At 39.4% G+C, this 12,344-nt stretch overlaps 3 non-coding genes and 1 gene segment (V, D, J or C); 1 reads left to right on the top strand and 3 right to left on the bottom strand.

Moving 5' to 3' along the window:
• Nucleotides 1-1,267: 1,267 nt before the first annotated feature.
• Nucleotides 1,268-1,339, bottom strand: trnap-agg (transfer RNA proline (anticodon AGG)). The gene has a single exon. It is a non-coding gene; the product is annotated as a tRNA-Pro (tRNA).
• A 1,327-nt stretch (nt 1,340-2,666) lies between these two features.
• trnae-uuc (transfer RNA glutamic acid (anticodon UUC)) lies at nt 2,667-2,738 on the bottom strand. The gene has a single exon. It is a non-coding gene; the product is annotated as a tRNA-Glu (tRNA).
• Nucleotides 2,739-4,035: 1,297 nt separating this feature from the next.
• Nucleotides 4,036-4,107, bottom strand: trnae-uuc (transfer RNA glutamic acid (anticodon UUC)). The gene has a single exon. It is a non-coding gene; the product is annotated as a tRNA-Glu (tRNA).
• Nucleotides 4,108-10,862: 6,755 nt separating this feature from the next.
• LOC134306715 (Ig kappa chain V region K29-213-like) lies at nt 10,863-11,368 on the top strand (the record flags this gene model as incomplete). The annotated part of the segment is given in 2 exon segments: nt 10,863-10,902; nt 10,987-11,368. Coding segments are annotated over 2 exon segments (422 nt in total), but the record flags the coding sequence as incomplete, so codon positions are not given.
• Between the last annotated feature and the right edge of the window lie 976 nt (nt 11,369-12,344).

The raw sequence follows: 12,344 nt of genomic DNA, 5'->3' as shown, positions 1-12,344 counted from the left end.
ATTTCAAAATTCTCCACACATTTGGGGACAGGTCAGAACTGCAGGCAGGCCAGTCCAGTACCCGTACCCTCTTCTTCTGCAGCCATGTCTTTGTAATGTGTGCAGCATGTGGTTTTGTATTGTCTTGTTGAAAAATGCATGAACGTCCCTGGAAAAGATGACGTCTTGAAGGCAGCATGTGTTGCTCTAAGATTTCAATGTACTTTTCTGCATTAATGCTGCCATCACAGAAGTGTTAATGACGCCTCATACCATGACAGACCCTGGCTTTTGGACTTGTTGCTGATAACAATCTGGATGTTTTTTTTTCGTCTTTGGTCTGGAGCACACGGCATCCATTTTTTCTCAAAAAAGACCTGGAATGCTGATTCATCTGACCACAATACACATTTCCACTGTGTGATGGTCCATCCTAGATGCCTCCGAGCCCCAAGAAGTCGACGCCGCTTATGGACATGGTTAACATAAGGCTTCTTTAATGCACAGTAAAGATTTAAGTGGCATTTGTGCATGTAACTCTGTATTGTAGAGCGTTACAAAGGTTTGCCAAAGTAATCCCTCACCCATGTGGTTATATCAGCTATTGTTGAGTGGTGGTTCTTGATGCAGTGCTGTCTGAGGGATCAAAGATCACGGGCGTTCAGCTTAATCTTGCACCCTTGGCCTTTATGCACTGAAATTTCTCCCAATTCCTTGAATGGTTTAATGATATTATGCACTGTAGAGGGAGAAATATGAAAATCCCTTCCAATCTTTCTTTGAGGTTCATTGTTTTTAAACATTTCAATTATTTTCTCACACATTTGTTGACAAACTGGAGATCCTCTGATCATCTTTGCTCATCAAAGACTCAGCCTTTCCTGGATGCTGCTTCTGTACCAAACCATGATTACAATCACCTGTTAACATCACCTGTTTAAACTCACATCATTATTTCGTTTTTTCACCTCATTACTAGCCCAAAATTTACATTGACATGAGATTTTCCTTGTCGTTTTGACTTCATACTTTTCACTGTTTGACTTTCCTTCACAATGACAGTGCTTTACATTTAAACATGGATTCACAAAACCTCTCGATGGCTTTAAGAATAACTAAAGGTTAGAATTTTAATAATGTGGCCTGGCATCCACGTAGAAAGCTGTTCAAGTTTTGCCACTTAAACCCCCCATTTCATTTCCATTTGCACGCTGGGATTAGAACCTGAAGAGGCAGTTGATGAATTAACGACGTTTACAGAACTATGAAATAGGACGTGGGTAAACAAGGGCTCGTCCAGGATTTGAACCCGGGACCTCTCGCACCCTAAGCAAGAATCATACCCTTAGACCAACGAGCCAGCTTGGAAAAATGCAAGGACTTTTTTTTTTTTTTTTACCTCCATGGCTTAGCATCAAAACCATGTTGACTGGTTGCACTGGGAAGTGTATTCATGACAAATCAAAATTCAATGCAGAGCTTCATTAAAGCATTTCTAACAGTTTAAGCATGAGGTGTCATTAAAGACTCGCTTTGTCAAATAAAAAGACTTGGAAGCATTTGACAGGAGCTGTGTGCAGTCCCACTGACTTTATGCTTCACACTGTTTACGTTATGTATCATGTTTATCCACCCAAACTGTACAATACAAACGTTGTGACGCTGTCTTTAATCGCTTAGTTATACAAGAGATTTTGCAACATTTACATTACCATGATATTTTATCTTGACGTGTTGTCTTCATGCTCCTTGCTGTTTGGATTTTGTAACATTTTCAGTGCTTTGCATTTACCAAAAGATTCTAAAATCTGTAGAAGAAAAAAAAAATTGAAGCTGACTGGAAGAATTGTTATGAAAGGTATTTACATCCACATAAGCTTACCAACTTCTACCAGTGTATCAGCATTTGTCATTTTTGTTTAATCATTAGATTTTAATGGGACACTTGATAAGTTTTTTGTATAGTTCAACGAAGCATTTGACTAAACAAGGGCTCGTCCAGGATTTGAACCCGGGACCGCTCACACCCAAAGCAAGAATCATACCCCTAGACCAACGAGCCAGCGGGAATAAGAGTCTTTGTGTTACTTTAATCTGCGTGACTGACCTTCAAAACTATGTTGTCTGGTTGAGCTGGTAAGTGTGGTTGGTGCTTGCATTACAAAACTATCAAAACCTCCCGTATCAGTACATAGACTGGTTATAACCTCTTCTTAAAGAGTTAAAACATCTGTTGTCTGAACAAAATGAATGTTACCATACACAAGGAGTTAGAAAGACAAAATAGGCACAAGGTAACCGAGCCAGCCAGGAGTCGAACCTAGAATCTTCTGATTCGTAGTCAGATGCGTTATCCATTGCGCCACTTTCCCCTGTGGGACAGTGCTTGTGACTTTCCTGAAGCTCCGGCCTCATTTCTGTCTTTTGCCCAAGGAGAGAATGGAAAACTTTGACGCACGGCATACAAAAACACCCTGCCGTGAACCGGGGTTGCTGCGGCCACAACGCAGAGTACTCACCACTTTACGATCACAGCATTCCAACGGTCAGCCATGTCCAGGTCATGTTGACTGCTCCCTGATAGACTGCAGTCATAGTTCCAACAGAACAAGTCTCTTGAGCTACAGCAACACGGCACAGAGGAACTAATTGGCAAAGTTTTGCTCGAGTCTCATCACATAGACAAATTCCCACACCGGGAGTCGAACCCGGGCCGCCTGGGTGAAAACCAGGAATCCTGACCGCTAGACCATATGGGAAAGTGAAGGGCTCGCCATCGGCTGACGCCAGCATCAGTCACTTCTTTCCACTTTGACAAGGCTTTGTCACGTTGACAAGACCTGCATTGTTGGATCTGAGGTACCAAGAACCATACACAAGGAGTTAGAAAGACAAAATAGGTACAAGGTAACCGAGCCAGCCAGGAGTCGAACATAGAATCTTCTGATCCGTAGTAAGACACGTTATCCATTGCGCCACTGCCCCCTAAGAGACAGCGCTTGTGACTTTCCTGAAGCTCCGGCCTAATTTCTGTCTTTTGACCAAGGAGAGAATGGAAAACTTTGAAGCACGGCATACAAAAACACCCTGCCGTGACCCGGATTTGAACTGGGGTTGCTGCGGCCACAATACAGAGTACTAACCACTATACGATCACGGCATTCCAACTGTCAGCCACGTCCAGCTCACGTCCACTGCTCCCTGATAGACTGCAGTCATAGTTCCAACAGAACAAGCTTCTTGAGCTACAGCAACATGGCACAGAGGAACTAATAGGCAAAGTTTTGCTGGAGTCCTATCATAAAAATGAATTCTCATTCCAGAAGTCTAACCCGGGCCGCCTGGGTAAAAACCAGGAATCCTGACCGCTAGACCATATGGCAAACTGAAAAGCTTGCCATCGGCTGATGCCAGCATCAGTCACTTCTTTCCACTTTGACAAGACCTGCATTGTTGGATCTGAGGTAATAAAGGCAAATTCCTATAGCGGGAGTTGAACCGGGGCCGCCTGGGTGACCGCTAGCCCATATGGAAAAACTGAAGAACTTACTATCAGCTGATGCCAGAATCAGTCGCTCCTTTCCACTTTGACAAGACCTGCATTGTTGGATCTGAGGTACCAAGAACCATACACAAGGAGTTAGAAAGACAAAAAAGGCACAAGGTAACCGAGCCAGCCAGGAGTCGAACCTAGAATCTTCTGATCCATAGTCAGACACGTTATCCATTGCGCCGCTGGCCCCTGTAGGGCTTTCCTGAAGCTCCGGCCTCATTTCTGTCTTTTGACCAATGAGAGAATGGAAAACTTTGAAGCACAGCATACAAAAACACCATGCCATGACCCGGATTCGAACCGGGGTTGCTGCGGCCACAACGCAGAGTACTAACTACTATACGATCACGGCATTCCAATGGTCAGCCACGTCCAGCTCACGTCCACTGCTCCCTGATAGACTGCAGTAATAGTTCCAACAGAACAAGCCTCTTGAGCTACAGCAACATAGCGCAGAGGAACTAATAGGCAAAGTTTTGCTCGAGACCTATCATAAAGACAAATTCCAATACCGGGAATCGAACCTGGGCCACCTGAGTGAAAACCAGGAATCCTGACCGCTAGACCATATGGGAAACTGAAGAGCTTACCATCGGTTGACGCCAGCATCAGTCACTTTTTTCCACTTTGACAAGACCTGTATTGTTGGATCTGAGGTACCAAGAACCATACACAAAAAGTTAGAAAGACAAAAAGGGCACAAGCCACTGAGCCAGCCAGGAGTCAAACCTAGAATCTTCTGACCCGTAGTTAGACGCGTTATCCATTGCGCCACTGAGAGACTGCGCTTACGCGCTCCGGCCTCATTTCTGTCTTTTGCCCAAGAGAATGGAAAACTTTGAAACACAGCATTCAAAAACACCCTGCCGTGATCCGAACCGGGAATGCTGCGGCCACAACGCAGAGTACTAACCACTATACAATTCCAACGTTCACAGCCACGTCCAGCTCACGTCCACTGCTCCCTGATAGACTGCAGTCATAGTTCCAACAGAACAAGCTTTTTGAGCTACAGCAACATGGCACATAGATACTAATATTCATAAAGACTGCAAATAGTCAAAAGAAAGACAAAATAGGCACAAGGTAACCGAGCCAGCCAGGAGTCCAACCTAGAATCTTTAGAGCCATAGTCAGACATGTTATCCAATAGAAACAGAGATTAAAGAAAGCCTAACACAACAAGTTTTATTATGGATGTCAATGTTGGGACAGTTACAACATGCTGTTGCAATTGTCGCCTATCACAATATTAATGAAAAGCCTTGTTATAACATTAATTCTAACATTATTACACACACTGTTCAGTAAGCTAAAATATTTGTAGTTACAAATGGATTGTAATAATTAACCAAACATGATTGTTACTTAAAAACCGGGCCAATATTTTTCCTTTTACCAGTATCAGTCTTTATACAACCAAATGAATGAGTAAATACCCTATCTGTACACATATAAAAAAGTCTTTGCAAAATGATGTTAAAGAATGATTTTATTACATATTGATGAATGTTGCAACTGACCCCATAACAGTGGGCAGTTGCAACATTCATCAATATGTAATAAAACATATTTCATATTGAACATTTGTATATACACTGCCTGGCCAAAAAAAAGGTCACCACCTGGATTTAACTAAGCAAATAGGTAAGAGCCTCCCATTGGATAATTACTGCATGGGTGATTATGTTTTAGCTGACAACAAGTTATTTAACCCTAAGTGATGCAGGGAGTAGCTTCTCATTTGTTAAACAACCATGTTGAAAGACACATCCTGTGGTCGTGGAAAAGATGTTAATCTGTTTCAGAAGGGTCAAATTATTGGCATTCATCAAGCAGAGAAAACATCTAAGGAGATTGCTGAAACTACTAAAATCGGGTTAAGAACTGTCTTAACATTAATAAAAAGTGGAAGGACAGTGGGGAAACATCATCTTCGAGGAAGGAATGTGGTCTGAAAAAAATCTTGAATGATCTTAAACGTTTGGTGAAATCAAATGGTAGAAAAACTACAGTAGAACTCTATGGCTAGATAGGTTTAATAGTGAAAGTAAGAGCATTTCCACACGCACAATGTGAAGGAAACTCAAGGGATTGAGACTAAACAGCTGTGTAGCCTTAAGAAAACCTTGTCAGTGAGGCTAACCGGCAAAAACGGCTTAAATTTGCTTGGAAGCATAAAGATTGGACTCTGGAGCAATGGAAGAAGGTCATGTGGTCTGATGAGTCCAGATTTACCCTGTTCCAGAGTGATGGGTGCATCAGGGTAAGAAGAGGTGTTATTCCATCAATGGATTTTTTCTTCCCTGATGGCACGGGCATATTCCAAGATGACAATGCCAGGATTCATCGGGATCAAATTGTGAAAGAGTGGTTCAGGGAGCATGAGACATCATTTTCACACATGGATTGGCCACCACAGAGTCCAGACCTGAACCCCATTGAGAATCGTTGGGATGTGCTGGAGAAGACTTTGCGCAGTGGTCCAAATCTCCCATCATCAATACAAGATCTTGGGGAAATATTAATGCAACTCTGGACAGAAATAAATGTTGTGACATTGCAGAAGCTTGTGGAAACGATGCCACAGCGAATGCGTGCTGTAATTAAAGCTAAAGGCGGTCAAACGAAATATTAGAGCGTGTGACCTTTTTTTGGCCAGGCAGTATATTTTAAACAATAGTAATGACCTTTGTAATAGTATAGCATTTTGCATGTAATGCAAAATTAATGCAACAGTGTGGTCTAAACAGGAAGTGATGGATGTGATGAAACATTTTAAATAACAATAAAACAAAACATTTCTTCTACTGATGCTTTACTCTCTTCTGAGTTTTGGCACTTTGCTTCTTTCATTTCATTTCATAGAATAAAATAGAATATACTAGAATAAAATAGATTATAACGGAATTAAATAGAATGCCTTTATTGTCATTGCACAGTGCTCAACTAAATGTTAGATAATAGTAAAACAATTGTATAATCATGTACTTTATAATGTGAGCATTTAGCCATACATAGATCTGGAATACATTCTTTGTGGTAATACAATAACTCATGCACTTATAATGTAAACACTTTGGTTAATTATTATTAATTTATAGCATTTAAATGCTTTGTAACAGAATTATGACAATATACAAATCAGCAAAGTATTTTAATTTTACGTTCATAGGCCAAGTCTGATAAGTCTTGTGGTTTGTGGCATGGTGCATTTCAATGCAGTAGTCATTATACACACACTATATGAGCAAAATTATAATTAGGGTTCCACATTGTATTCTAATCTAAACCGACTAAGAAATCATTATAGATTCATTATATGGTCATTGTACTTGTTGCTGTCTAATTTTTTGTTTCAAAATTCTCCACACATTCTCTATTGGAGACAGGTCAGGACTGCAGGCAGGCCAGTCCAGTACTTGTACCCTCTTATTCCACAGCCATGCTTTTCTAATGTATGCATCATGTAGTTTTGCATTGTCTTGTTGAAAAATGCATGGACATCCCTGGAAAAGATGTCATCTTGAAGGCAGCATATGTTGCTCTAAGATCTCAATGTACTTTTCTGCATTAATGCTGCCAACACAGAAGTGTAAATTACTCTTGACAAGGGCACTGACACATACCCATACCATGATAGAACCTGCCATATGAACTTGTTGCTGATATCAGTGGCTTTTGTAAATGTAACTCTGGATTGTAAGGCTGGACAAAGGTTTGCCAAAGTAATCCCTTGCCCATGAAGTGTATATGAACTATTGATGATAACGGTTCTTGATACAGTGTCGCCTGAGAGACATTACAGGTTTTCATCCTAGGCTTGAGCTATTGCTCTTTATGCACTAAAATTCCTCCAAATTCTGCCAACCTTACATAAATAGCCAGACAGTGGATCTTTACTGCTGTATCTTTCTTTGCAATATGCAACTCACACTGCAAATGATAGTGACAGGAAATCCAAAACACTGGAGAAAAAGCAACTGGCAGAGCCTGCTTTTGTCAAAAGAGGGAGCTATCTGTCTGTTTTACATGTTTATAGATTCAAAGCTGTTTTAAATGTTAAAGTTTCTTTTACACCAGGATTTACAATACAACATAAATAAGAAATATAACTGATGCTGTAATTGTTGAAGGTCTGTGCACTGGTGACTTTGTAAATCATTCATTCATTGTCCCTTTCACCACCACTTTATCCTATTCAGGGTTGCGATGGGTCTGATTCAGTGGGCGAAAGGTAGGAAACACCATGGACAAGCTGCCAGTCCATCACAGGACACACCTGCCTCTCAACCAGACAACGAGAGAACTGTCTGGGAGAGCATGGAAACTCCACACAGAAAGGACCCGGACCTGGAAATCAAACCCTTGAGCTTTGATCAATGTGAGGTGACAGTGCACCATCTAAAATGCTAATGATGAATGAAGACTTTTATTGACCTGTTGTATTAACAATATATATTTTTTTAATAAATTACCATCAAATTTTACATCAACCTTTTCTAGTCACTAAATATTTGCACATTTAATTACTGTAACCTTCACTTTAATAGTGTTATGGACAATATGTGCATGGCAGTTGCCTTGGAGGAGGTCATTGTTGGACTTTATGTTCAGTTTTGTGAAGACTGAATTGTGGATGCCATAATTGACATTTGCATTGTATGCACTGAATGCAGACACATTATCCAAAGTCAGGCTCAGATTTTCAAGAGAGCTCAGGATGGTATTGACAATTCCTTCAGCAGTCTCATTTGGATTTTCAACAAAATCTATCAACTTGTTGATGACCCCGCTTTCTGGAGTGAAAAACTGTACAGCCAAGGGAAACATCTTGCGATTGCCCTTGTTAGAAGCATCTGTTTGTATAGAGAATGGAAGCGGATTCTCAGTTCTTTTTAATTTGTTGATCACCTCTTCTACAGCTTTTGGAGCAAGGACATCTGTGACTACTGCCTTGGCTTTTGTCCTCCCACAGGACATCTTCTTGGCAATGCTGGAGTCACTCATTGTTCGGTGAGTCAGCTTAAGTGCACAGTCAGAACTATTGTAGCTCAAGTTGTGCTTCACAGTATGATAGATATGTGCTAGTTCAGCAGCAGTCACCTGTAAAAAAAAGGGATGCAATTGCACTGTATATGATATATGTATACTTTATGTATTGTATTAAAACTACCTGTATAGTACAGTATATGTATATAAACTGTTTAAACTTGTAAGATGTATGTAATGTTGCATATATAAATAACATTTATAAATTAAATAGCAAATACCTGTATTATTCACTACTCAAATGTTGCTATTTATATTATACAGTATGAACCATAAATATGGTGCATTATTATTTTTATAAAAGTGTGTGTGTAGTTAACTACTGAAACTACATACAATTTGGGCCATAAAATGCTGAACATTTCTCACACTTTTCCATAAATACTTGTTTTTTTTTTGTTAAGGTTATGTATTACAGTGGGGAATGTTTGGAATAAACTTTACTGTGTGGCATCTTTTGCTGGCATGTTACTTTTTTGTATTATATTTTGTTAGAATTTCATATCACATGTACACTGTCAATTTGATCATTTCCTCCACAATGTAATTTCAACTAGTTTAAGTAATTTTAGTTAACCAAACTAGATTTCTTCCTAGGGTAATTTTTGCTGTAGTTCAGCTTCTTCCAGTGTGAAGCAATTGGTGGCTTTCAAAGAAGCAACTCTGGTATCTATCATGCGGTTCCATAGTGTAGTGGTTAACCCTGTTATCTACCAACCAGCAACCAGATCTGGGTTACAAAAATCAATATGATTATTATACATACCATATCCGCCTCTGGAGACACCTGGTGGATAAGGAACTTTGAGAGTGCTCCCTCCCCCTGTCTCCTCCGCAGCCTCTCGCTCCTCCTATGAATTTCTCCTGATGCGTGCTGTTTGATGTCACAAATTCCGCCTTGACTAATAGAAAAAGCCCGATGGCAGACGGTGCACTTGGCCTTGTATTTGTTGCCTCTTACACATTCCAGCCATTGGTGGTCATTTTCCCACTCCTTTCTATATTTTTGTAATCTTTTCTGTTTTTTTTACCGGCGGACTAACATTATGCTCGGTGGTTGCCATTTTTAAAATCTCGCGCCTTTATCAGGCGTATCGTAGCAACGCTGATAGCGCTTCTCATTGGTCGTGACTCATGTACATTCTCTGGGTGCTGGAACATTACAGCCAGCTGAGTGAGAGCAGCAGTTTATGGAACACCACATTTAGTTTCCAAATACGGAACGATTCCGTATTTTATGGGACGGTTGGCAACCCTAGATGTTGGTGACAGAACCTGCTTTTCTCAGAAGAGGGAGCTACAGTATCTGTCTAGCAATTTAACTCCTAAATCTTTTTAAGATGTCAAGCTGCTTTAACATTTCTTAGTATTCATTACACTGCAATTGTGTTTATTAGTAAGAACCATCACTCATTCTAAAATACTAATATTTAACATTATAATCTAAAGTAAAAATCACACAAAATGAACAAACATTAAATTCATCCAGTTCTAGAGGTTAGAAAACCAGAACTTAAACTGCTGGAACGTAAAATGCTCATCAAAACATCTTTATTTTTTTAAATAGCACCAGTTACACACAGATACATCATTCAGATGTGTCAGTTTAGTTCAATGTCAAAGACCCTCAAAACTGTTACTAGCAAAACATCTGTCATGGTATGGGTATGCAGCAACGTCCAAGTAAATTTGGTTATGTGAGAAGGTACCATTGGTGCAGGGGCATACATTTGGATTTTAGAGAGGCATATGCAGCCATCAAAGAAACAAGAAGTCAATCGTTTTGGCTTGACGGTTGTCTACACATACATGATTGGCTATGTCCAAAGGGACAGTGGCCAAAGCCCTTTGATTGGTGGTATGTCCAGGGTATTCCTGTCCTGTACACAGTGTTTCCAGGTGGAACCAGACTTGTCACGACTCTGACCAGGTTTGTCAGTTAAAAACTGTAAACAAAAATCAAATGTTTAGCATTTTACAAAATGTTCAAACTGTTTATTTGGAAATGGTGTTCGTACAATAATTGATGTAGCTTTAACAGTTAAACACATACTGTATATACAAAATATTTCTAGTATAGTTGATGTGGCTTGTGTTTACTTACAATGTGCTCAATACAACAACTCATGTAACACATCTGCAACTTTAATTATAAAGCCAGGAAGAAACTGTCACTCTCATGTGGTGCCATGAGGTGGAGCTTCATCATAATGTATGATGCTACCACCACTGTAGAGAAGCATTTACAGAAATATTCTCATACTGATACACACCCATCATGTTCACCTTTATATTCATGTGTATGTGGATTTCACTAGGTGAGTAAAAACCATGTTAACTTATGAAATATGGAAACATTAGTCTGTGATCAGAATGTGATTATGCTCTGTTCTCTATCACAGGTGACTCTACAACAGATCCAATCAAGCCACTTGATCCACATAAAAGTGTAACTGAAGGTGATACTGTTACTCTGTCCTGCAGCTACAAAGACTTCAGTGGAAATGTTAACAATCTGCAGTGGTATCGTCAATATCCAAAATCTAAACCAGAGTTCCTTCTTTCCACCGTTCCCTTTGGAGATCCAAGTAAAAACATCTCATTACGTTTGTCTGCTAAAGGTAATCAGGATATGAAACAAGTGGATCTGAACATCTCCTCTGCTGCAGTATCAGACTCTGCAATATATTACTGTGCTCTGGTGCCCACAGTGACAGGAAACCCAGCTGCACTGTACAAAAACTTCAACACAGATGTTTTGGCAGATCCACTACTTAACTCGATGTTCATTTTTTGTTCTAGAGTTTATTTCATATTTATGTTCTTGTGCAAGTTTAAACAAGCTGTAATTACACAAGAATGTATCTTTTACAAGTAACATACTTAAATATGGAATTTTATTGCAGTTCCAATTGTTGCACTTAATTTTTTTTTTTTTGCTATGTGTACAATTCTTTTGCAATAATTTATTTTACATTAAGTGGTCAGTAAATCTGCTGTTATAGTCCATCCATCTTAAGGTGTGATATGTTCTAAAATAATTTTTTCTCACCATAGAGTCTTTATGTTATTGTAGCAGTCTGGCTATACACTAGAACTATCACAATACACACACAGTCATGATACACTAGTACACACTGGTTCCAGCACCACACACACACTAGTGCCTGCACACATGGTGCCATGATGCAGTATTAACAGCACCACGCACACACTGTACCTTTAAACATCAGTTCCAGATAAACACATCTGGACTAATTAGAATAATTTATTAAAGGTCCAACTAATGATTGTGTTTTGAAAGGAAAAGTGGAGGAGTTGCTCCACACCTGGATAAATACATTTATTAAAAAAAGATATATATATATATATATATAATTTTTTTTTTTTAAGGTTAAAGAAATGTAGAGTGTAGAATGTAGAGATGTAAAATGTAATAAACAAAAATAGAAATTTATTGTGAGGAAAAAGTTAGGACACCCCCACATTTATTACTACTTAAAATGTCTAAAATTAATATCCGGTGCACCACATCATCTGCAATGATTAGATCAGGGGTCACCAACCCGGTGCCCGCAGGGACCACGTGAGTCGCCCGCACGGCATGTTCTAAAATAGCACTAGTAACTATAGAGCTCCATCAAAAAATTTTATTTGTGTTGCTGTTCTTTTTTAATCAATAACACTTGGATTGATGTAGATTTGAAAATGACAATACTGAATATAAAATTTTAAAAACAAAAATGTTTTATGTTTATAT

Source organism: Trichomycterus rosablanca, unplaced genomic scaffold, assembly GCF_030014385.1.
Source record: "Trichomycterus rosablanca isolate fTriRos1 unplaced genomic scaffold, fTriRos1.hap1 scaffold_213, whole genome shotgun sequence".
In the NCBI taxonomy this organism is placed as follows: domain Eukaryota; kingdom Metazoa; phylum Chordata; class Actinopteri; order Siluriformes; family Trichomycteridae; genus Trichomycterus; species Trichomycterus rosablanca.
Note: the sequence above shows the minus strand (reverse complement) of the source record. Positions and strands in the feature narration are given on the sequence as shown.